This window comes from Colletotrichum chrysophilum, assembly GCF_026319265.1.
Source record: "Colletotrichum chrysophilum strain AFK26 chromosome Unknown scaffold_156, whole genome shotgun sequence".
Classification (NCBI taxonomy): domain Eukaryota; kingdom Fungi; phylum Ascomycota; class Sordariomycetes; order Glomerellales; family Glomerellaceae; genus Colletotrichum; species Colletotrichum chrysophilum.
The window spans coordinates 61,851-87,411 of NW_026517443.1; the positions used below are offsets into that span (position 1 = coordinate 61,851).

Genomic DNA, 25,561 nt, shown 5'->3' on the forward strand with positions numbered 1-25,561 from the left:
AGATGTGAAGGGAAACGCCTCTCATAAAAGTACCACGGCAGCCTCTCTCCACGGCCCGGCGTGGACCACATCCCAACCACTCTCTGTTTCTCTTTTTCCCTTCCCTCGAGGATCGTCACTGCTGACCTATTTTCTGTGAGACCCCGTTTGCTGGAATTCGACTATTCTTTCTTATTCGAACACTTCCTTGAAAGAAAAGAGGCTGGACAGTTTTATTGCTTGCGAGAAAGAGACGGTTTCTGGAGACCATATCTTATTTTTGAGGAGACGCCATTGCAACGAAGAACAACGCACACACACACACACGCCCGGGGCATCGAGAAGAAAAACAAGGCCTGGACTGGACTTGACTTGACTGGCAGATACATTCATACGGATTGACACTGCTTGTGTTGATTCACCTTGCGGTCATTTGCACTATTCTGTAGTGTACCAAGAAAAACACAGCCCTCTCCGCCCTCCCGTCGGCCCTTCCACAGGTCGCTCAGGTTCGCTTCCCCCCTTTAAAAATACGGAAACAACGGCCGTGGCCCCGACCGACCCTGCCTCGACCGCCGACCCCCCGACCTCACCCAGGAACTTACACACCACTGCCACTGGGCGCACCCGCACCCGCACCGCCGCCAATCGCGCCTTCCTTCACCACCTCCCGTCAACCTCGTCTCTCTCTCTCTGTCTTTTTTCCGCAACCCACGCCCGGTTCGACCACTTTCGCGATATTTTCGCTTCGCTCATTTCAACCGTCCCGTGAGATTCACTAGCTGAATCCACCACGCGACACTTCTGAACCAGCCTGTTCTCGGGTTTTTCATCTCGAGATCCACAGCTCGTTCCTTCCCTTCGCTAGCAACAGCTCCGTCAGAGGCGGTCTACACTCGTTTTCTTCCCACTCACTCCCTCTTCAAGACATCACCAACGCCACAACACCAGTCCGAAAAAAAATCAAACGGTCCAACGGCTCGCCTTGTTCCAGTTCATTCGTCATCCCGCAAATCGGAAAAGGGGCTTTGTCATTTTTTTTTTTTTTCTGATTCCCATAGGAGAAGGATACCCTCATTCCTTCCCTCTCATTCACTCACCTTTTCTGCGTGGTTCCCCACATCACAACACACACGAGGGTACCGGCTTCTAGATCCCGAAAAGGACGCGGCACGAGACCCTGCGAAGCAAGTCAGCTAAGTGACGCACAAATATATTGACGTCGCTTCCGTCCCTTCCCCCAATACGTCAATCGCCAAAGCCACTGAGCCCATCATCAGCTCAGTCAGTCAAAGCTCGCCTTCCGCCTCCTTGCTCGGCCAGATTCAGATCGTCCTAGCCTTGTTGGGATCGCCATCACTCCCACCGCAGCCAACCTTCCACCGTGGAGTGAAGGAAAAAAGATCAGCACGAGGATCTCAAGCCTAGCTGCAGCTCCCCATCGCCCGACCCAAAATCTCGTCAGAGACGTGCCCAGCACCACCACCTACGCACTCACCACCGTCGCATCCTCTCACTCCGAGGTTGGTCGCATTCCTTGGTCACCCCAAACGACACCTGCGCCGACTCACTGCACGTCATATTCGACACACTGTGCCGGTACTTTCAAAGGCCTCACTGCTTTGGAACAGGCTTGCTGTCATCTCGGTTCACCCTTTGTCACTGGCTTGTATCACCACCACACAATGACATTGTGCCTCGACCTCAACCCCCAATAACAGTACGCCGCCTTCTCTCTCTTTCGAGCTTTGCCGGACGATTCTAGCAAACCTGCCTTTTTCCTACGTTGCGGCAACCTTGCAACAGAAAAGCCTGGACCTGGACTTGGACTACCATCCCTGACCGATCCAGCCCACTCTAGTCGGGAACATCGACAAACACCCCTTCTCTTAACCATATTGACTTTGAGAGTCATCAGCAAACGACAGAAAATCAGATCAAATGGATATGCACCGGCGCAGGATCGCCGGCTTGGTGGCGGATATGATCCCCACAGCGGCACTCGTCGAGCGCTCCGGCTCGACGGAGAGCACCGATGCGGCTGAGGCTTCCTCAACCATCTCCCCCTACCACTCCAACCTCGCTGGTGTCAACCAGCCCGTCAACATGCTGTTCAAGGACACGCTCTGGCTGACATTTGGCGGCATGGCCGTCATCGTCCTCGTCATCACGATCAGCCGCATCCTCTGGGCTCAGCTCCGTCACGTCAACGCCATGAACGTCGACGGTGACAGACAACACTACTGGAAGACGACCCAATGGAGCTGGATGCCCAGCATGAAGAAGCATCTCATGTATGCCCCCCTCTGGAACAAGCGTCACAACAAGGAGATCAAGCTGTCCACCATCGGCATCGGAACCCTTCCCTCGCGCATGCACGCCTTCATCCTCTTCATCTACATCGCCAGCAACATGGTCTACATGTTCTTCCTCAACTGGGAGAACAAGAACATGTACTCCTTCTGCGCCGAGCTCCGTGGCCGTTCCGGAACCCTCTCCGTCGTCAACATGGTCCCGCTGATCATCCTCGCCGGCCGCAACAACCCGTTGATCGGCATGCTGCACGTCAGCTTCGACACTTACAACCTTCTCCACCGATGGGTTGGTCGCATGTCCGTCATCGAGGCCATTCTCCACACCATCGCCTGGATGATTGTCCAGGTTGCCGACAGCGGTTGGGAGGGCGTTTGGTATAGAATGTCGAACGAGCTCTTCATCGGATCCGGTATGGCTGGCACTATCGCCCTGACGGTCATCATGATCCTCTCAATCTCTCCGGTCCGCCACGCCTTCTACGAGATCTTCCTCAACGTTCACATCATCCTCGCCTTCTTCATCTTCCTGATGACCTACATCCACTGCGCCGTCGCCGGTCTTCCTGGTGGCCTCCCCCAGCTCCCCTGGATGATTGCCATCTTCATCCTCTGGTTCCTCGAGCGCATGGCCCGCATCGTCCGCGTCGCCTACATGAACTGGTCCGACCGCGGTGTCTCCGACGCCATCGTCGAGCCCTGCCCCGGAGAGACCACCCGCGTTACCATCAACCTTCCCCGCTATGTCGACGTCAAGCCCGGCACCCACTGCTACCTGCGCTTCAAGGACATCCGCCCCTGGGACTGCCACCCCTTCTCCGTCGCCTGGGTCGAGCACATCCCCGACCGCAATTCCCTTCACCTCGACGAGGAGAAGGCCTGCCTCACCCACATCGACAAGAAGCGCCACACAACCTCCGTCTCCTTCATCATCGGCGCCCACAGTGGTTTCACCCGCGACCTGTACAACGTCGCCAGCCAGAGCGGCCAGACCGCCATCCGTATGAGAGCCTGCCTCGAGGGCCCCTACGCAGGCCACCACTCCCTGAACTCATACGGCCACGCCGTGCTCTTCGCTGGCGCCACGGGCATCACCCACCAGATGTCCTACCTGAAGCCCCTCATCGACGGCTACAACAACGGCAGCGTCGCCACCCGCCGCATCACCCTCGTCTGGATCGTCCGCGACTACGAGGCCCTCGAGTGGGTCCGCCCCTGGATGGACACCGTCCTCCGCCTCCCCAACCGCAAGGACATCCTGCGCATCCACCTCTACATCACCCGCCCGCAGAACCCGCAGCAGATCGTCTCCGCCTCGACGACGGTCCAGATGTTCCCCGGCCGCCCCAACATCCCCCAGATTATGGAGCGCGAGGTCAGGGAGCAGATGGGCGCCATGTGCGTGACCATCTGCGGCCCGGGTGCGCTCGCTGACGACGTGCGCTCCGCGGTAAGAGGGGTCCAGGACCACGGCACGGTGGTCGATTTCGTCGAGGAGAGCTTCACGTGGTAATACACTCTCCATCCATCTCCGAGCAGAAACGAATTCATCTTTGGGCGTCAACGGTACCAAGCGACTTCATTTTATTCCACGCAAAGGAAAGGGACGAACGATAAAAAGCGGCGGGGATTCTTCTTTTGAATGTTTGGTGGTTTTCTTGCGGCTTCTGTTTTTTCGACATGGGTGACGATGGTTACACCTCACGGCCGCTGCGTCTCTTGTCATAATGGGCTCGCCTCCTAAACTTCTTGTGTTGTACATATTTCTCATACCAACGCTTTTTCCTGGCATCGGGGTTGGTTATCTTCTCGGGATGGGTTGGATGAGTGGAGGATTTTGGTCTCTCTCGGACTTGGAAACTTCCACGCATCTCGTTTCTCGAAGATGGGCCTTTTCCCGCATCTCTCTCTTGTTTCTGGCTTTCCCCTCTCTTCGTGGAGAGGGAAAAGCCTTTTTGTCTAATTGTTGGAACGTATATATCCCCCCCACTACAGCAGACACCAGCACTAAAAGTACATCTCGTCCGCATCGGACATTTCTGAGATGTAATGTGCTTGGTTGTACATAGCACCTGCTCATGAAGATAGAGTATAGACGAGACGTCTAAAAACCGGATTTCAAACAAACCTCTTTTGGTATTTCTCTTGCTGGTGATATGTGTGATCTTTGTGCTTCCTGTTGCTTGTGAGTCGTCATGTTCATTTTTGTATGTGATGGTTAGCCCCCGGACTGGGTTGGATGACTCTTGAAACGTCAACTTGTTGAGATGGTTGGCGGATGTGGGTTAAGGGACGGGCCGCGGCTGAGACATGTGGGAGTGACTCATTTCCTCTGGGTCAACGGCGGTGATTGCTTGCGGTGGAATAGATGGATAAGGTGATGAGTGTCTGTCTCTCTTCTGGTGATCGTCTCGCCGGGGGTATATGCACAGGAGCCGAGGTAAGGGGAGGATGGTCTTGGAGTGTGGGGTGATAGGAGGGGAGGGTATGTAGAGTATCATGCGAGGCTGAAGACGGCGGAGGGATTGTGGGTGAGTCACTGCTGAGATGCCCCCCGGATGGAGCTCAGGGGTTCAAGATTTCGCGGCAGTCCCCCGGTTAGCTCGACGTGGGTAGCTACAGCGTGAGGTGACTCTTGCTTTATGCCGTAGGGAATGGCAGTTCATGTTTCGAAGAGTAGCAGAGGAAGGCATGCTGGTTGAGGAGACGGGCTTTCCTAGCGAGCACCTGAGTATATAAGATGGAGGGACAGGGCTCATGTAGGGCATTGGCACATTGAATCGACAAAGTTCAAATTCTAGCTCGCATGAAGTCGGCTTAACGACGAGGATGTCGTCAAAATTGAGCTCCACGAGACGGCAATCGACGGGAGTCACGCTCAAGGCTCTCCTCCTTGGGGTAGACATGCAAGGGCTCGACATGAGCGGTTCAAATACGCCCTTTGCGATTGGAAGAAGAAACGACATGGAGCATGCTGATCAGCCTCCAAGTATCATCCATCGTGGGGAAACCCGCGGTGAAGCAGCGTGGCTTGGGGTCACACTGATCGCTGATAACTGACGTCTGTCGTCCGCAACAGAGGCCCCACGACGTAGCGAAGCTATCCGGCCGGTCATCGGGGCTTGGAGCAGGGATGGCGGTGTCCACCGCCGACGGTTCCGGGCTGCTGATAAGTCGGCCGTGGGGGAGTTGATACCGGAAAAGTTCGACGGGCCCACGAGCCGATGTTCGGACGCCCAGCGGACGGGTATTGTCGGCATATTGGAAGACGTCTGGTCCACGGGCGTGCTCCATTGTCGACGTTGACGATGAGAATGGCTTCATTTGCTGGGAGTGGACTGCGAACGGAGTTCATGTGACTAAGCTGTTTGCAATGTTCTCGGGCCAACGCAAGGCGGTCGAGTCAGTTTGGGATATGCAGCTCTGGACGGCTACATCAGACGGGGAAGTCAGCCGGCAACGGTCGAGGTGAAGCTGAGGCAAAGTCGACCAATTAACTGTTGTCTCGCGTCATTGGCTTTTGGGGGGACGGGCAGCAATGAGGTCGATGAATGGCGGTTTGAGGACTGAAGGGAAGACCCCGTCAGTTGCGCCGTCGTGCAGGCCGTCTTCACAGGAAAAAGCAAGGCGAGAGAGAGACGGGGTTGTTGGTGTGGTGCAATTGCGGACTGGTGCAACCCCGCCATCCGTAGCCGGCCAATGCTTCAATTTAGACCAATCAGAATGGCCGTATGTCGGACCTACAGGACGCGGGGACTCGGAACTGGGCCCCACTCCAATGACATTGATTTGGAGAAGCAGAGAAAAGTTGAAAATTTTCGAATCGAACAGAGGTCCAATCCGATGCCAATGCGCCCTTGCGCCCTGCGTACGACTTGACGGGAGCGATCGCGGGGGAGGAATACACACACTAATCACCCGTCCTGCCGTCCCGTCCAGCGTCTAGCTGCGTGTATCGTTTGATCGTTTCCCCCGGCCGGCATACAATGCAGCCCGGAGCCATTGGAAGTGCTCGAATAAACCGGGACCGTTGCTGCGGGATTCCGTTTTATTGCCTTCAGAGATGCAAGCTTGCAGCGAGTAGCGCGGGTTAGGTATCAGTAGGGGCGAACCGAATATTCAGTGACAAGTAAATTGTAAGGAACTTGGGTCGGCAGTGTACGTACTGCGCAGCCGTTTTTGGTGGTGGAGGGGGGAAAAAAAAAATCCAAGGGCGGGCTGCCTGTCATTGAGCAGCAGGTAGGTGCTCCTCCGTCTTCGTAGCCCGACTCTTTGCGACCGCGAACCTTGTGACTCAATCTTTCCCTCTCCTTTCTCCCCTTTTATGACTGCGATCTTTCTCTCTGTTCACGACTTTGCTACAAATACCCTTTCTCCTGCTTGAGAGCCTCCAATTCTAGCAGGACACTCTCTCTTCTCTCCCAGCACACGGAACCGATCCGTCCTTACTTACACCTCCCCCGCGAAATCTGCCCCGCACCCAGCCCAAGATGCCGATGTAGGTGACTCAATGGACGAACCCCCAAAATCACACAACATGACGCTCTTCGAAACCTGAGACGCTGACAATCTGCTCCTCGCGTGCAGGCTCAAGGATCCGTCGACGAAATACAAGCCCTTCCCTCCCCTCAAGCTCAAGGACCGCCAATGGCCCGACAAGACCATCACAAAAGCCCCGCGATGGCTGTCGACGGATCTGCGTGATGGCAACCAGAGCTTGGTCGACCCAATGGCATGTCACTCCCTCTCCCCTCCAATTGATTCACACGACGAAGTCCAAACAATCCGTGGTCTCGGCCAGTGTCAGTAGTCGAAAGTACCACCAGCGCTAACGGTTGTTGTCTCGAAACACAGAACGGCGACGAGAAGTGGCGCTACTTCAAGATGCTGTGCGAGCTCGGCTACAAGGAGATCGAGGTCTCCTTCCCCTCCGCCTCACAGACCGACTTTGACTTCACCCGCCGCCTGATCGAGACCCCCGGCGCCGTCCCCGACGACGTATACCTCCAGGTCCTCTCCCCCTGCCGCGAGGACCTCATCAAGAGGACGGTCGAGTCCCTCAAGGGCGCCAAGAACGCCATCGTCCACATCTACCTCGCCACGAGCGAGTGCTTCCGCCGCGTCATCTTCGGCTTCTCCGAGGACGAGAGCGTCGAGCTCGCCGTCCGCTGCGCCAAGCTCGTCCGCTCCCTCACCAAGGACGACCCCGCCCAGGCCGGCACGAACTGGCAGTTCGAGTTCTCCCCCGAGACCTTCTCCGACACCTCGCCCGAGTTTGTCGTCCGCATCTGCGAGGCCGTCAAGGCGGCGTGGGAGCCGTCTGCCGAGGTTCCCATCATTTTCAACCTGCCCGCCACCGTCGAGATGGCTACGCCTAATATCTACGCTGACCAGATCGAGTACTTCTGTCGCAACGTCACTGAGCGCGAGAAGATCGCAGTATCTTTGCATCCCCACAACGATCGCGGCACAAGTGTAGCGGCAGCTGAATTAGCCGTGATGGCCGGCGCCGACAGAGTCGAGGGATGTTTGTTTGGCAATGGTGAGCGTACTGGTAACGTCGACCTTGTCACTCTTGCTCTGAACCTTTACACCCAAGGCATTTGGCCAAACGTGGACCTGTCTGATATCAACCGCGTAATCGATATGGTTGAAACTTGCAATAAGATTCCAGTGCACCCCCGCGCGCCGTATGGCGGATCCCTGGTTGTCTGCGCCTTCTCAGGATCTCACCAGGACGCCATCAAGAAGGGTTTCCAGATGCGCGAGAAGGAGGGCGCAAAGAACGAGGACCGCTGGCAGATTCCTTATCTCCCCCTCGACCCTGCCGATATTGGACGCACGTACGAGGCCATCATCCGTGTCAACTCCCAGAGCGGCAAGGGTGGCGCGGCATGGATTATTCTGCGCAAGCTGCAGCTTGACCTGCCCCGTGGGCTGCAGGTTGCGTTCTCCAAGGTCGTGCAGGATAAGACAGATTCCCTTGGCCGGGAACTGTTGTCAGAAGAGATTACGGACTTGTTTGAGCAGACGTACTACCTCCGCGAGAACCCAAGATTCACCATCGTGGACTACAGCATTACCCCCGATCGTTCGCAGAGCCCCGCGCCGCCTGCGCCCGGCAAGACGCAAGACACCAAGAACCTGAAGAGAGTATTCGAGGGCGTGGTTTCGATCGACGGAAAGGAGTACCAGCTGCGCGGACGCGGCAATGGTCCCATCTCCAGTTTGGCGAACGCCCTGAAGAGCGTCGGCATCAACCTGGACGTCGAGGATTACAAGGAGCACGCTATTGGTGCCGGTCGCGATGTCAAGGCTGCTACGTACATCGAGTGCACCGCCACGGGCACCAAGCAGAAGTACTGGGGTATTGGTATTCACGAGGATGTGGTCCAGAGTTCTCTGATTGCCCTCCTGAGTGCCGCCAGCAACGTGAGTGCCATCGTATGAAAAGATATTGAGTCCCGTGCTAACAAAGACCTTTGCAGTTTGTTGGCAGCCGCCCCGGTAGCCCTATCCTGGCCAAGCCCATCCCGACGAGATCTCTGAGCCAAGAGCTGGACCTCGAGCCTACGAATGGTACGAACGGTACCAACGGGCAGACGCCGAACATCGTTGCGGCTCTGGAGGAGAAGGCGAACGGCATGTAAGGGGGTGGTATCATCCAGTTGGTGAGGCATATGGACGAGGCAAAAGTTTTGGTGGAGATGCATTTTCGGTGACATCAAAAATGGGACATGGAGGATGATGCTGCTCGCATGGCCATGTAAGCCCTCACTTTGGACTTGATGGCCGATTTTTTACTTGTATGAAAGGGTTGTTTTGTTTGATTCCAACGAACGAATGAAAAGCATTTGAATTGGGCATGAGTCATCTGGATCAGTGCTTCACATAATGTCAACCTTATGCAGACGGTAAAGGGCAATAATAATGATAGGGGTGAATGAGAGGTGGTGGCCCGGGCCAAGATCGTATTTCCTAATTGCCAGCGGGAAACGAAAAAGGGCCACGCTCGGATCCGGCTGCCTGGAAACCTGATGAGCAGGATGACGTCTGACTCGGGGGCTCGGATGGGCTGTCACCCAACCACAAAACCGGCGGCAGCAAGGAAACGCGGGCGGGTAGCCTTACGCATTGCTCTCTGGGTAGGGTGAGCAAAAATCGGCAATGACATTGACCACGGACAGGGCAAGGTCAGGCAGCGGCAGGCGGCTCGTCTCAATCTTGTTTAGCTTATCTTGCTTTCTTGTCCCCTTTCCCGGACGTCACAGTTTCTGCTGTGCGTATGTGTCCTGGAAAAGGAGGGGGAATGGATTGGTTGGCCTTTGAGATGACTGCTTTTCTGGCAACCCCCCGCCAAACCGAGACTGCGTACGAAACGAGGGGCAATATTTTTGTTTAAGATGTTGGTTTCTTGTCACTTGACCTGCAGGCTTGGTTTGCTGCCGTCTGGCTGCTCTCTTTTGTTCCTCCTCCGCAGCAGCAGATTGTTTCGGACCACCCACACACACACTTTCTCACACAGTCAGTCAGTCACACACCACACACCGTATCTTCCTTTTGGCTTTTTCTGCATCCTGCACGAGATGAGCAACCGCGCAGCGGCGGCCCCGGCAACCAAGGACATGCAGATGCAGCCCTGGACGGCATAATTGGGAGATACTGTCCAGTGGATGAGAGTGAACGAAGACTCAGTGCGTGATTGAGTGAGGCTTGGTTGACTCTAGCAGTTCTGGAACCCCTCCTCCTCCCCTTTCGCAGGTGTGGGGTTCTGGTCGTACCTGTTGGGGGGGTTTAGCCTCACTGTTTGGTTGGTGAGATGGGATGCGGTGGGGGGCTTGACACTTGATCCGGCTTAGAGGTGCATCGTGAGGTACAGGAGGGCGCTGCAGAGGACAGGTGGCGAGAGAGGTTGTGGATGATGGAGACGTAGCGGGGAATCGGTGTCTTTTTTCTCTCAGGCAGAGAGGACGGGTACGTAGCGCTTGGTCTGAGCTTTTTCTCTTTTGTGCACTGTGCCCGAGAGATGGCCGCAATAGGAAAGGAAAAAACAAATGTCCCGCATCCAGTTTGTTTTGTTTTTTTCTGCGTTGCGACTGTCGTCAGCGCCTTTTTGATGGACACTCATGGTATAGACATGACTTGGGATGGGAAAGAAAATGAGACTCAAGTGACTGAGCTCCCATTTTCTTCCTGCCTGCCCTCGGAGTAGGTATCAGGTCCAGTCGTCGGGCAGCCTTTTGCAGAGTGTAGGAGTTGGTCGCATCAAAAAGGAGTGCAGGCTAGAAGCAGAGAGAAACAACCCCTCCTCGGTTTTTTGCATCAGAAGCTCTTCTCCTTCCCCACACTCATTTAACGCCATCTCGTGCCGCCCACTTTTTCGACCTAAGCCTGAAGTACCTTACCCAGCGAGCAGCGGCTCCCGGCTACATCCAGCCAGCCAAAGGACGCACTGTATTGCATAGGCCGGTTGGTTGGGCCAGAATACGTGACCTGGGCCTTTCATTGCCCGTACCCAGAGGGCAAGGTAATTACCTTAGCGACTGGACTGGGACTGGACTGGACTCCCGTCCTCTGGTGCCAAAGAAAGAAACCGCTACCCGGGACGGTACGGCACCTTCCTTCCCTGCCTTGTCGTGCACCTGCTGCCGCCTGGAGAAGCAGCGATACCTTCCATTCTTACCAGGCAGGCAGGCAATTAGGTACCTATCTGGGATGTCCAGTCTGCTAAGAAACTTGCCTGCATGCCATCCGCCGCTACATTGCACTGATCGATCCCCCGCTGCCCCTCCTGCCGCGCTGCTGCTGTCTCTCCCGCAGACACAGCAGAGCACCTGCTGAAAGCCCAGCAAAAGGAGGAGGAACGAACCAGTCACGCTGAAAGGCAACCCAGCTCCCCTCCCCCGTCCTCTGATCGTCAACAACCTCGCCTGCCCAGAGGTCCCGCTCCCTATTGTTTTTTTTCTCCTCCTTCCTGCTGCTTTTCGTCCAAAAAGAGAGAGAGACCCAAGAAAAAAACCTGACTTTGCTCACAACTTTCCCCTCTCGTCTGTTGTGTTGTTGTTGCGACCAACTTATTTTTTCCTTTAACCGGTACGCATCTAATTCCTTTGCCAAAAAAAAGCCATCATCCATCCTCCGTCGTGTCCCCGAAAGTCACTTTTCCACAAGACTCGTTATTTTAATACGGATACCACAGAGCAGCGAAATTCTCTCCCTCTCGCTATCTCTCACTCACCACAACAAAGTCTCTCACACTCTCACTCTCTCCGCGCCGTTGTTCGGTCTCTTCTTCCTCTTCTCCTTTCTCTGCCGCTCTCTCGCCTCTCTACAACCAAACAGAGTACCGCCGCCCACCCCCGGACCGTCCGTACCTTTCTGCGCCCGCCTTGCCGCGCGAACTCTGAACCTTCCTCTCGCCTAGGCTGCTGCCGGCTCCCAGACCGCAAAAAAACAAACCATCCCCGCGTCTCCCGTGCTGCTGCTGACCCTGAGGTGCGGTGCCTTGAACACTTCCTCTCCCACCTCCTGACACGTGCAACCTGTCAACGAGCCCCCCCTCCGAACCTGACCTGCTACCTCTCAACACTGGCACTGGCTCGGCCTTTCACTTCCTGCTACACACCACATTGAGCCGCAATCATGTCGAGCTCAGAGATCAACCAGGTTTTGGCCAATTCGCTGTCGCCTGGTAAGTTTTACATCCTCGCTGTCCCTTCTCCTACGTCGCTGCACTTCTGTCTTTGCCCCCCGAGTTGCCTCGTCGCCGTTGCCATCCATCGAACCCACCCTGGTCGCTACGGCGATGAGACAGATCCTGCCCTTCTCTTGGCTCCTCACCCCCAACGCGCATCACGAACGACCTATAGACGATGACGAGGCTGACACTTCATGACCAGACGCGAACTTGCGCAACGCTGCCGAGCAGCAACTCACATCAGCCGCCGAGAACAACTTCGTACGTGCCCGCCCACTTTCGGGTCCCCGAGTCCCTCCCCTTTGCCCCCCACCGCTTCGATCAAGTTTTTGCTAACCTCGCTCGTCTTCCCAACAGCCCCTATACCTCGCAACCCTCGTTCAAGAGCTTGCAAACGAGAGCGCGGATGGTTCCATCCGTGCTGCCGCCGGTCTCGCCCTCAAGAACGCCTTCACCGCCCGTGATTTCAACCGCCATCAAGAACTCCAGACAAAATGGCTCCAGCAGACAGACGACGAGACGAAGACGCAGGTCAAGAATTTGACCCTGCAAACACTGGCCTCTTCCAACAGCCAGGCTGGCCAGGCCGCCGCCCAGGTCATCTCCTCCATCGCCGGCCTCGAGCTCCCCAGGAACCAGTGGCAGGACCTGATGAGCATTCTGGTTAAGAACGTCAGCGAGGGCGCCGAGCACCAGAAGCAAGCCTCCCTCACCACAATCGGTTACATTTGCGAAAGCCAAGATGCCGATCTGCGCACCGCCCTGATTGCCCACTCCAACGCCATCTTGACCGCCGTTGTCCAGGGTGCCCGCAAGGAGGAGACGAGCCTCGAGGTCCGCCTGGCCGCCATCACGGCTCTCGGCGACTCGCTTGAGTTTGTCGGCAACAACTTCAAGCACGAGGGCGAGCGCAACTACATCATGCAGGTCGTCTGCGAGGCCACCCAGGCCGATGACTCCAGAATACAGCAGGGCGCCTTTGGTTGCCTCAACCGTATCATGGGTCTCTACTACGACAACATGCGCTTCTACATGGAGAAGGCGCTGTTCGGCCTCACCATTCTGGGCATGAAGTCTTCAGACGAGGACGTCGCTAAGTTGGCCGTGGAGTTCTGGAGCACTGTGTGCGAGGAGGAGATCCAGATCGAGGATGACAATGCCCAGGTAAGGCTGAACCGAATTTTTGCTTTGGAATGACCCACACTCACGATTGCCTCTTTAGGTCGAGAGCGCCGACCAGATGCGACCCTTCTACAACTTCGCCCGCGTAGCTGCTAACGAGGTTGTTCCCGTCCTCCTTATGCTTCTGACCAAGCAGGACGAGGATGCCGCCGATGACGAGTACAACTTGGCCCGTGCCGCCTATCAGTGTCTCGCGCTCTACTCCCAGGCTATCGGTGCCGCCATCATCACCCCCGTCCTTCAATTCGTCGAGGGCAACTTGCGTGCTGAGGATTGGCACCACCGTGATGCCGCCGTTTCTGCTTTCGGCGCCATTATGGACGGCCCCGACGAGAAGGTCCTCGACCCCATCGTTAAGCAGGCTCTTCCTATCCTCATCGGCATGATGGACGACAGCTCCCTCCATGTCAAGGACTCTACCGCCTACGCCCTCGGCCGCATCACCGAGAGCGTGTCGGAGAGCATCGACCCCAACCAGCACCTCGACCCCCTTATCCGCTCTCTGTTCAACGGCCTCATGAGCAACGCGAAGATAGCATCTTCCTGCTGCTGGGCTCTGATGAACCTGGCGGAGCGCTTCTCTGGCGACTTCGGTGCCGTCCAGAACCCTCTCACCCCCCACTTCAACCAGAGCGTCACCAACCTGCTTGGTCTGACCGCCCGCCCCGACTGCGACTCGTACGTCCGCACCGCCGCCTACGAGGTCCTCAACGTCTTTGTCCAGAACGCCGCCTCCGAGAGCATGCAGCCCATTGCTTCGCTGTCCGGCGTCATCATCGAGCGTCTCGAGGGCACCGTCCCCATGCAGAGCCAGGTCGTTAGCGTCGAGGATAAGATCATGCTTGAGGAGATGCAGACCAGCTTGTGCACGGTTCTGCAGGCCATCATCACCAGGTTGGAGAAGGAGATCATTCCTCAGGGTGATCGCATCATGCAGACCCTGCTCTCCATCCTCCAGACCATCGGCGGCAAGTCCAGCGTTCCCGACGCCGTCTTCGCCACCATCAGCGCGCTCGCCAACGCCATGGAGGAGGACTTCAACAAGTACATGCAGGCCTTCACGCCCTTCCTCTACAACGCTCTTGGCAACCAGGAGGAGCCCAGCTTGTGCGCCATGGCTATCGGACTCGTCAGCGATCTCACCCGTAGCTTGGGCGAGCAGAGCCAGCCGTACTGCGACAACTTCATGAACCACCTGCTGAACAACCTGAAGAGCCCCAGTCTCAGCAACCAGTTCAAGCCTGCGATCCTGCAGTGCTTTGGCGATATTGCCGGTGCCATTGGCGGACACTTTGAGACATACCTGTCCGTCATTGCTGGGGTTTTGCAACAGGCCGCGACTGTCAACGCTGGTCCTGAGGGCCCCTACGAGATGTACGACTACGTCATTTCTCTGCGCGAGGGAATCATGGACGCCTGGGGTGGCATTATTGGTGCCATGAGAGCCAGCAACAAGAGTAAGTTACTATCCCAACGCCTAATGATGTACACTGCTAACAAATCCCAGCCACCGTTCTCCAGCCCTACGTTCCTTCGATCTTCCAGCTTCTCAACCAGATTGCTAGCGACATGAACCGCAGCGAAGCTCTCATGAGGGCAGCAATGGGTGTCATTGGTGACCTCGCCGAGGCCTACCCTAACGGGGAGCTCGTCGAGATCTTCCGCCAGGACTGGCTTACCGCCCTGATCAAGGAGACCAAGACGAACCGCGAGTTCCAGGCTAGGACCATTGAGACCGCGCGCTGGGCTAGGGAACAGGTCAAGCGCCAGCTTGGCGGCTCTTCCAGCGTCATGGCCCAGACCTGAGCTGACCCTCGATATCCAATTACAACTTCTTACCTGTTTGATTATCCACACCCATTCCCCGAGCTCAGCGCGTACCCTGGAGCAGCCGGTTTCCACTCGTCGAAGCCCGGATCTGCGTCAAACTAGGAGACAGCACAGCCCTCATCTTGTCACTACACAGCATCGAACACGGAGACCACTCACGTGTATATAGACACCTTACACATTCCCCAAAGACTAATTTCACCAACCAATACCCCTTGCCAGCACACTTCACCAATTGACACTACACATCACCCCTTACCCCTTGGCTGTATCTTCTGGACTTTGATTTTCGCAACGGATGGCTGGATTAGAGAGGAGGCGGGAGTCCTCATTGTCATGTACGCCTCGCATAGAATCGCGCTGGCGACCTAAAAGTCATGTAGAAGGAGTTTCCCTCAGACGGAACCGGGAGTTTGTTATTTTCATTTTCCGACGGGGAAACGAGAGCAATGAGAGACGGGGAAACGAACGACGTCAACACACAATTCGGAGTCGGCCGCGTCCTTCCTCGGGAGAGAGAGCCCTGTCAAGTGATTGGGGTTTACCGTGGGAAGGGGGAGTACTTGTTCCTCGCAAGAGGCGCATACGCTCTAGGCCATAACCTGTTTGCAATTGAGTCGGGATATCTTTCATTGAAAAGGTACTCGCGCGGTGGTTGGGGTTGAACACACAACAAGATGCCTCACGAAATGGGCTAGAAAGGAGAGTGTAGGGGCACGCGAGGAAAAGACGAGAAGAGTCCTGCAGCGGAGGAAACGGACGGCGCGCAAACAGTTCCAAGTATGCTGCTGGGTCAAGTGGCCCCATGTCGCAATGCTTTGGTGGTCAGGAGAAAGTTCAATGAGTTTTGCCCCCTTCAAGTGCATTGGATGTGAGGTCTTGCGTGATGTGTGATGTATGTTGATGAGTTGCTATAAGGAATGCTGTGAATGATCAGTCACTTGTGATGAGACAGCTGGATCATCCTTGCGGTTCTCTCAGCCTTCGTTACTAACCGCGATTGGATGAGGCGTGACTGATGGGGCAGCGGACATGCGGATATTCCAGACGCGACAAGCTTGGGCAACGAATGCGCAGAGCAGGCGCCAATGGGGGGCTGGCGGCGCCAGGAAGACACAGGTGATGCTAATGAGGTCGTCCCGGAGGAAATATCACAAAAGTAGGTCAGGTTCTCATGAGGAAATGAGCCAAAGTCAGGCTCCTCGGAAGAATTAACAAGAATACAGCGGGGAGGACGAGGGACGGCGAGAAGGCCATTGTCGAGAGGTTGGAAACTTGGGAAGTTCATGGGTTCAGCCGAGCATTTGAGGCAAGTGTCGAAGTCTCATTCGTGTCCTACAGCCCCGGCGACGGGCCGCGCACACAGAGCAAGGCGGAAAGTTCATTGTCTGTTGCGACAAATCTTCGGGATTGCGGGTTTGGGTATATATGGAGATCGCGGTGGGGTATGATGTGTTGTTTGGGGCACTCGACCGCCGGTCTGGGGTCTTGGATGTTGGAGGGTGAGGTTGCTCGGGGATGACGAGGGGTCGATGCTGGGGATGGCGATTTCAGGGGCATATAAAAAGAGAAATTGGGGCGTTAAGTTGCTTATGATGCTATTTTCTGCACTGGCTTCTGATCACCATTGAATGCCTCGAGACTCTGTACATGCGGGTGTTGTTGGTCCCGAGTTCGTGGGGTCGGTAATGATGAAGAGAAGCGCAGAGTAAGATTTGATGTTGAAGAGGAGCGGATAATAACGAGCTTATGACGGATGGTGAGGGAGGATGGAGAATGAGATTTGGGGGTTAAAGACATGATGCTGTGCGGGCCTGGAGCTGGGGGTAATGTGGCTGCGGGCGTCTTAACGGACGAATCTCTGGATAAATCACTCCTCTGCAATGAGAGAGAATGGACTGAATTGGAGATTCTCGATCGGTGGGTAGATATTTGTTTGCCTTTTAAAATAGGGTGAAAGAAAGACTTAGTTGATCGGGGGTTTGGCTGGCTTGGGGAGTATATATTAGATGGTGCTGTGACAGATGAGGCCTAGAGCAAGCACGACAAACAATGCGATTCTGTAAACTGATGAGACGGTGACTTAGCTGGCTGACTGCTTCTGAGTCTGACGCCTTTTGCCGTTGCTCTGGCTGCCATCTGAGGAACCGTCTGAGTGACCTATAGATGCGGGGACAGTTGCGTATTGAGGGAGAATAAGAGCGGGAGTGTACGGGATGGTGAAGGACGACACTGAAGATAGAGTCTTTGTGGCGTTGGACGTGGTACGAGGTCTGGTTCTGAACTTGAGGGTGATAAGAACACTTCCAAACGGATGATGTCCGTGGCACCATGCCCATCAAGTAGTAGATTGTTTGACAACCGAGACATTGTTAGATCCAAGGAAACGGGCAGAAAAGGCACGGTTTTATATGGTTTGCGTGTCTGAGATCGGAAGCTCTGTGGCACTGTGATGGAAGGTGAACGAGGGTGGTATATAAGCGCAGTATCTGTACGGAGAATGCAGGTAAACCGCAACAACGAATGCGTTTCGTTGAGGTGCGATGTTGTTGACATTTCCACTTGGCCTGAAGATGCATAAGCCTCAGGAGAGCCAGCATTTTCAACTGTGGCGTGCACGTTGACTCGGCTGAAGAATAAGATAGAGGATTTGGGATAAATAAGCTGCGATTGTCGATGATGGACGAGAACGAGGCGTGTACGGCAAGACGTGCTTTATGGAGTCGCGGAGGATGGGCTGGAACCAGGCTCGGCGTCTGGCCACCTGAGCGTCTTTCAGTACATCACACTCAAATCCAAGAGACCATGACATTTCGGCTTGAATTCGAAGACTCTGGCAGTGCTTGGGTGGTCTTTATGTACTTGAGAAAGATGGACCATGGGTGCCGGTCGTCTGCACAGACCATAGTTCGGCATCATCAGAGAGCAGAGTGAAATGTAAAAGCGGGTAAAGTCCCTGTCACCATGACTCGGCAGCCGGAATAATGTTAGCTTCGCTCCATAAACCGCCGCTTTTACTGGAAACGCGTCCCATATTGCTTACCTACGTCGTTTTGCAATGCTTTCATGAGGGGTTTGTACGCAGTCACAGACACGAGGGCCAGGGCTGGAGTGCAGAAGGGTGGAATAAGCGGTGGAGGATGAAGAATGATACGAAACAAATCGTTTGTTATCGCCTCTTAGGCATTTGAATTAGGTCCGGGGTGGCCTCGTGCTCGCTGAGCCCGAGGATTGCTTGCTACTGCATTGGCTTCCAGAGAGGGCCTGCCATGGATATATTGCGGTTGGCTTGGAAGAGCAGATTTGCGGGGGATGTGGTTCGATTTATACATAGGAAATACGAAGGGGGAAGAGATGTGCTTTGTAGCTCGAGGTCTATGATGGGACTGAGTCGGATACTGAAGTCGATTACATCTCGGCTGCGAAAGGAATAGGGCCGGAATAGGCTTGTGTCAAGATTTGGGTCGGGGTCTACGGGCCGGTATAAAGGGGACACCTTTGCCGCGATATTTGATGAATCTCCAATTGCTGGGTACCAAGCGGAAATATCGTATCTGTGAAGAATACATTCTCGTACACGTTCAAGTTAAGAATACCTATAGTGCGAGAACGTTTGGAACTGAAATGGTTGACGTTGGTTGATGTAGCAAGCTTGAGAAATAGAGGTGAATAAACATGAGATAGAGATGACGTGTAATAGAAGGAAAGGACGCGTTAAGTCATGATTCTGTCAACATTGTGTAAAACCCTTATGTTGGATGATTAGTGGAGAGGGCATCGCGGTGGTAACGACTCAGGGGATGTTGGCAAAGCATTGTCTTATCTCAAATTCAACGACAGCTCATTGTCTTGTTTGAGATGTAAAGCCTCTCGGTGCCGTCTCCCTTTTATAATTGAATCTCGACCTAGTTTGGGTGGCTTGTGATAGCGGCGTGGGTTACTGTTGAGATGGTATGAATACGTCAGCTTGAGAGGAAATTAGGCGTTCATAGCCTTGGAGAACGAAAATAAGGGAGAATATTTCAAGCACAGCCTGCGGGTGATGAAAAATGAGGACGAGGTTTGTAGCTTTTGAGTTTACACAGACTTAAGCACGTCATTGAGTCACTGGTTCTCACACGGCACGCAAACCGAAAAGCAAAACAGCCCGATGATTCGTTTCGAAAACACACCAACGTTTTTTTGACATTGCTACAAAAATATCCCCACCAGCACCAAGTAACAGTACAGCCTTCAGTAACGTTTGTGTCTTCTGCGGCCTTGTCTTAACAGCGGCATGACTCTGGGAGACCACTCAGAAAGAGTGCCGCAAGCGTGGTATGGGAAAAAACAGAGAATGTTGTGTGGAAATATGCATTTGGGAACCGCAGAAGAGTTCCATAATTTGACAAAACCGCGGACATAGAAATCCGGGCCGAGATCAGTTAGTTTTCGAATCGTTAGTGCAGCAGGGATTATTCCCTACGCGTGATGTCTGTCGTCGCAGCTGTGAAACACCATACCACTGAATATTTGTACGTATCTAACACAGAGCTACCTTGGATTAAGTCCCCGTTAATTTAAGAGGGTTTCTTTCCATATCCTGGACAGGTCTGGAGAAGACAATGAAGGACTTCGCTTGGCAGCAGGACCGTGCTCTGACGAGGTGACAAACTTGGCAAAACTGCCCAGTCAGCCACGACGGGCGGCATGCAGCGGACATATGTATTGACGATGTATACGAGTGAAGGTGAGAGCCTGTTCGAATAAGCACGGGATAGCGGCGGGTGTGGATGAGGCTCGGGTCTCGGAGACTACTAAATAAACATCGCATCACACGTTCTTTAGGACCCCCTCGTTGACTATACCGATTTTCGGGCTGCATTGTTTCTCGACAATCTCGCGACAACTGAGTGTGGTGAATATCCTGGCCACATTTCGAGACTTTCTCTTATAAGACAAATTGTATCAATAGCACGAGTAACATGAGCCACCGCATTTCACATTGGTATATTATCATGAGATCAAGTTCGTCGAAGCATCCACGGGAATGAAAGTGATCAGCATGGCTACCTGTTAAGTCAAGGGGATTTGGCTATCATATTTGTTGCCGGAAAAGGGGCCTCCTTCATTAGATAGAGGAAAAGCACGATACCAACGATGTACCAATGTTCTGGTTTAGAAACCAGGGCATATACATGGCCTAGCGTAATGCGCCGCGCAAAATGACTAACAGAAAGATCGCCGATGGCCTCACTGATCCAAATGCAGTCGATGAAGCCTCACGTAATCAACCCCTCGGACTTGACCGGCACGTTGACAGCACCGGCAAGACGCCGGGTAACTTAAATTCAACGCGTGAATGAGCCGCCTACCGTTTTCGCACAGCAATTGCTCTAGCATTACAAAATAGGCAAACCGTATTAACAACTAACGCTGCTAGAGGTTGGCGTGCGGCTGAAGTGCTAAGACAGGTAAGCGAGAGGACGACGGGAGAGGCGTCCGTGAAGGCCGACATTGAGAAATACCAGCACGAGGGGGTGGTAAGAAAATCGTCGCTGGAATTACTGAGTCTCAGTGAGACTAAAACGGCTGTATAACCAGACAGTCGGATACGACCTCAGTTTGGCTGACAAGGGGATTATCAGGGGTCGGATGTGAACATGCTGCTTGCGGTCAACGCCAAGTCGTTCAAATTTTCCATCTCATGGAAGCCATCTCGAATAGTGATCGCGATAACCGCGACCACGAGCGTCTAAGTGGAAAGAGGCTTCCAATTCGATCCCCTGGGTCTAGACCACTGGAAGCCAAACGTCTGGATTCGCCCATGGAAGTCTGCATGCAGGAATGGCAGCGGCTGGCTGCTTTGAAGCTCCCACCAAGGCGGAAAGCCCAGAGGAGATGCGGCCGAAGAGGAAACGGACCAGTCGGAGTGAACCGACAAGCCACGGGCTGAGCTTATCCACGGCCCGTGGCATCCAAAATAGCCCTCCGGATGACTGCTTCGATTCAATGTCTTACAGATTGGGCACCCGGCTCGACCCCGGTAGGGCGGACAAGCCGTGGTGCTACCTGAATTAAGCCTTTTAGACTGCCACGCCTGACAGCCATGATTGGCTCTGGATCGGTTCTTTCCAATAATTTGGCTGCGACGTTGCCGTGCTGGCTCTCTCCGGTCTCGTGCCCTGGCGTTGGCGGGGTCTTTGTGGAGTGAGACTATCCCCAGCCAACCCTTCCAAACGCGGCAGCATTTCGTGACCGAGTCCGGAAAGCTGTTGTTTGTCAGACGGATCCGAGAGGGGGAACAACGTTTACATCGCTAGCTGGTGATCTTATTGGGTCTAGTGTGGGTACGGACATTCTCTGGCTTGCTTGTCCTGGAGATCTGCATGGCGAGCTGGCGATCTCCTGCCTGTCGTGGCGCACTATCACAATGTTTACGATGCTTCAGCATTCGCAGGGAGGGGAATTTTTTTATATATTGAAAGAGAGAACCACATTTGTCCGAGTCTCATTCTTTTACTCATCACACAGAAACCGTTCCAACAGGCGATTCCTTTGCGAACAATCGCTACTTCTGTCTCACCGCAAACGCAAACGTCGTTGTCTCACCCGAGAAACTGACCGAAGCCCCCCGCAATAAAAGCACCCTGGGCCCCCGAGAAAGTTATCGATCTCAAGCAGGTCAGCCTTCAAGCAGCCAATACAATCACCACAACACCAGTAATCTCTTCCATCAGGATGGTCGCCAGCAGCCGCATTGCCATCGTGGCCTCCGCCTTCGCAGTCGGTGCTTCTGCCGCTGTCATCAACCGCCGCCAGCAGCAAGACAACGGCTGGCTGGCCACCGACTACCAGTGGGGATGCTCTCCCGGAGGATGCAGCTCTCAATTCAACCTCTTGGGCTTCGAAGGTGTCCCGTCTGGAGCACCCGCCTTCGATGTCGTCTGCAGCCCCATCTACATCCAGCAAGATTGGATCGCATGCAAGAACCGCGACGGCAGCACCATGGCTCCCGAGTCTGTGGTCTACGCCGTGTGGAAAGCCGGCCCCGATAACGACAAGCAGTACATCAACATTGCCCATGTCTACTACCGCCAGGAGGACGGTCTCTACTACGACGCAGAGAGCGCATCTGCGGGTTTCCTCCCCGAGAAGGGCGGCACTGAATGGTTTGCCATCGCCACCGTCAACCCAGCTTCAGAGAGCCATCTCCCGCCAGTCGTGAACTCAGACGCGCCCACGCAGACCGTTCAGGCGGATACTGGGACTGGAATTCCTGATCTGGTCAATGCTGAAGACCCGGTCGCCACATCTACCGATGGCTCCGTGCCGGATCCTGTCCCTGCTGCCGGAGAGGATATCCCTGCCCCCGATCCGACCGAGGACCCTGCCAACGACCCTACACCCACCGATGAGTCTGCTCCTGTGGCCGACCCTACTGCCACTGAGGCTTTCACGCCTGCGGTTGACCCCCCTACACCTACTGATGACGGAACACCCGCCGCCGACCCTACTCCCACCGACGAGTCCACTCCCGCAGCCGACCCTTCTCCCACAGATGACGGAACACCCGCCGCTGACCCGACTCCAACTGATGAATCAACACCCACTGGAGACTCGACTCCGGCTGAGGATCCCACTCCTGCGGCTGACCCTACTCCTGAGTCAACTCCTGAGTCTACCCCCTCCGAAGACCCCGTTCCATCTGGAGATGGACCTTCGAACACAGTGACTTCTGACATGCCCGATGGCGTGGTCCTTTCTCAGCCTCTGCAGTCCGACGTCGTTCTGTCCCAGCCTCTCCAGAACACCGTATCTGGTACTGGCACCATCCCTGCTGGAGGCAATGGAGCTTAGGCATGAAGGTTGACGGTTGTCTTCACGCCTCAGAATGAACGTATATGTGCTCGCATTGGGAAGGAGTCCTGATTTCATACACTGCATTTCTCTTTATATTTACTCTAATACTATACTTAATAATAGCTGTTCATACCATCTCCCTCTCTTGATAAGTGACGATGCGGTGTCCTACTGTGCATGAACACGCTGTCTACCACGGTTTAGTGTCGATGGGGGCAAGCGGCGTCTGGCACTTGGCCGCCAACGCAGCCTTCGCCTCATCGCTATCGATACTCACGCACGGCGTGTCAATGCCACCGTCGATGCCATCGCAGATGATAACAGGCTCACCGCCGCAGGGGCTCGTGACGTTGAAGTTCTTCACCGTGATGTTGTGGCAGACGGCATCGGGGTTCGTCGAACAGGTCAGCTTCGCGACCGCGTTGCCGTAGATGCCGCTCGTGTAGCCCGTAAAGTTCTCGAACAAGACGTTGGACACGTTCATGCCGGAAGGGTACTGCTCGCAGGTGGTCTCGTTGATCTAGGCCCCATGTTAGCGATCTCGGACGTTTGCGGCCTGCTGCTGCCAAGCAGCCACGAATTTCTGAGTCGTGGTTGTCTCACGTTGAAATAACACGAGTCGAGGATAATTCCGTAGTCCATTCTTGCCAACCAGAAGTTCCTTTATCACTGGGTTAGCAATCCTCGTGGAGGTGCAGGTGACAAAGGAGGAGTCTTACTTGTATGTGATGTTCTCGACGTATCCGTAGCCGACGTTAGGACCGGCCCAGGTCTTGATACGAGCTCCTGAGTACTATGAAAGTGTGAGTTGGTATTGTAATTGACTGAATTGGTGAAGATCTTACGTCTCCGTTCAACATCCACACGTTTTCAATGTGGACGTCCTTGACGAATGACATCTCGCCGGCGTACTGGCCGAGAGATCCGATTGACTAAGAATACGGGTTAGTCGACGTGTTGTCGCAGACTTTCTCGTATTCTTACTTGACCGTGAGTACCTAGAAGCCAAGTCAGTTATAGGAATGATAGATCATCAGAAGTCAAACCCACCATTGCAGTACATCGTGTTCACGTAGAGGTTGGTGTTGTTGGACTTCGGGGAGAAACAGTCGTCGTCAATGTTGACCCAGACACGCTCAATGCGGACGTCCTGCACGTCGAGGGAGTCGAAGAAATCCGTGTTTTTGGGGATAATGCTTCCGTTGTTCGTGATCGCTGTGGCGATGACGTCCTTGTACTGGATGTTGCTGGCTATTGATGCAGTCAGTCTCGGGAATACGATGAAGTCCTATGACCTTAGTCGCGGCTAAGGTATCATGATGACTTACATCCAACGATGAAGTTTGTCCAGCAAGGCGAATCCTTCATGTGAATACCCTCAACCTCTAGGTTGGTTGTGTTCTCCACGTAGAAGAGAATGGGCCGAAGGTATTTGTTGTCAGGGTTCTGGGGTTGGTCAGTTGAGAGACCGGGTACGAAGAACAGACCGCCTCACCAGGATCCTAGAATCGTGTTAGTATTTCAAGAATAGTATGACGAATAGACTGTTAGGTACTTACGATCCAATACCGGCGTTGAACTCATTCCACCAGCGTTGGCTATTGAAAGTGTCAGCCAAGAAGCTGTTGATAGAAGGGATGCTCAGCGAACCCTTGTCCGTTGATGACACCGTCGCCATAGATCTTGATGTCCTTTCCACCCCACTTCCCTGCAAGAGGAATTAGTTACGCGACAAAGCGTTTTGAGCAATATAGCATACAGAACATGATGGATTTCTGCCATTGGTTAGCTTCAATCACGTCAAGTTGCTATGCTGAAAGAGCTTACTTGGAACGGGTGCTCGAAGGCATTTTCCTACGGCTCGTTGTTAACGTCATGGAACTATGCCGAATAATACAAGATTTCTCTTCCACGTACTTGCCAGTAGGCGACATCATTGGTGAACTGGGCCAAGTGCGTTAGTACTTGCAGCTTAGACAGAAGGCGATCTTGTGTGGCGCACCTTAATCTCTCCTTCGAGACGAACATGCACGTCGTTCAGGAAAGTCAAATCAAGAGCCTTCGCAATGACAAAAGTCTTCCCTTTCGGCAAGTACAATGTACCGCCGTTATTAGCGTCCTGAAGTCCCTTGCGGAACTCCTCAGAAACGTCATCCGTGTCGTTCCTCGAAGCGCGGATCTCGACAGTCTTGCGTCCACACCCATTCGAAGGGGGCGTGTAGGGGTGGACGTCCCTGAACTCTTGCAGAGATCTCGGAACACCGGCAGGCAGCTCCACCGCGTACGACAGCACGCCAGTGACGGCTGCAAGCAGGGCGAATGATCGTGAAAGACGCATGATTTACGAGGCACCTCAGGGATGCGATGCAACGACACTATCCGTTTTTCCCGGTCAAACGAAACATCCCAAAAAGAGCGAGCGACTGAGGACAGTCCTCGCCCCCCATCTTAAAGGCTTCAGCCGAACCCTGGAGGACGCATTCTTAGTGGAGCAGGAGGGCATTCCCACTTCTTTTCGGGTGAACTCCTCATCAGACGGAAAAGTTAAAATGGAGTCATCGCAGTGCAAACACGCTGGGTTGATCACTTTAATCGTAATTAAAGCCGGAAAATATGCTTTTGCCCAGCCTCTGAACCCCCCGCGCGGGTCGGAAAAGACCCCCGACCAACGAGTTCACCTCTCCCATCTTGCCGCGAAGCGGTCTGGCGCTCCAGGCCG

General features: G+C 54.4%; 5 protein-coding genes across 5 annotated transcripts; 4 read left to right on the top strand and 1 right to left on the bottom strand.

Moving 5' to 3' along the window:
* Nucleotides 1-1,920: 1,920 nt before the first annotated feature.
* Nucleotides 1,921-3,804, top strand: COL26b_011925 (uncharacterized protein; the record flags this gene model as incomplete). Its single annotated transcript, XM_053184578.1, has 1 exon — nucleotides 1,921-3,804. One exon carries the CDS (start codon nucleotides 1,921-1,923, stop codon nucleotides 3,802-3,804), a length of 1,884 nt encoding a protein of 627 aa, XP_053031486.1.
* A 2,977-nt stretch (nucleotides 3,805-6,781) lies between these two features.
* COL26b_011926 (uncharacterized protein) lies at nucleotides 6,782-8,941 on the top strand (the record flags this gene model as incomplete). The annotated part of the gene is made up of 4 exons (XM_053184579.1): nucleotides 6,782-6,789; nucleotides 6,879-7,011; nucleotides 7,146-8,723; nucleotides 8,780-8,941. 4 exons carry the CDS (start codon nucleotides 6,782-6,784, stop codon nucleotides 8,939-8,941), a joined length of 1,881 nt encoding a protein of 626 aa, XP_053031487.1.
* Nucleotides 8,942-11,933: 2,992 nt separating this feature from the next.
* COL26b_011927 (uncharacterized protein) lies at nucleotides 11,934-14,976 on the top strand (the record flags this gene model as incomplete). The annotated part of the gene is made up of 5 exons (XM_053184580.1): nucleotides 11,934-11,982; nucleotides 12,191-12,249; nucleotides 12,346-13,152; nucleotides 13,211-14,627; nucleotides 14,678-14,976. 5 exons carry the CDS (start codon nucleotides 11,934-11,936, stop codon nucleotides 14,974-14,976), a joined length of 2,631 nt encoding a protein of 876 aa, XP_053031488.1.
* A 6,744-nt stretch (nucleotides 14,977-21,720) lies between these two features.
* On the top strand, nucleotides 21,721-22,839 carry COL26b_011928 (uncharacterized protein; the record flags this gene model as incomplete). Its single annotated transcript, XM_053184581.1, has 2 exons — nucleotides 21,721-22,710; nucleotides 22,759-22,839. The coding sequence occupies 2 exons, from the start codon at nucleotides 21,721-21,723 to the stop codon at nucleotides 22,837-22,839; spliced, it is 1,071 nt and encodes a 356-aa protein (XP_053031489.1).
* A 193-nt stretch (nucleotides 22,840-23,032) lies between these two features.
* Nucleotides 23,033-25,180, bottom strand: COL26b_011929 (uncharacterized protein; the record flags this gene model as incomplete). Its single annotated transcript, XM_053184582.1, has 14 exons — nucleotides 23,033-23,362; nucleotides 23,446-23,503; nucleotides 23,562-23,635; nucleotides 23,688-23,774; nucleotides 23,827-23,840; nucleotides 23,893-24,093; nucleotides 24,171-24,288; nucleotides 24,338-24,344; nucleotides 24,402-24,440; nucleotides 24,493-24,550; nucleotides 24,602-24,617; nucleotides 24,670-24,696; nucleotides 24,760-24,786; nucleotides 24,845-25,180. 14 exons carry the CDS (start codon nucleotides 25,178-25,180, stop codon nucleotides 23,033-23,035), a joined length of 1,392 nt encoding a protein of 463 aa, XP_053031490.1.
* Between the last annotated feature and the right edge of the window lie 381 nt (nucleotides 25,181-25,561).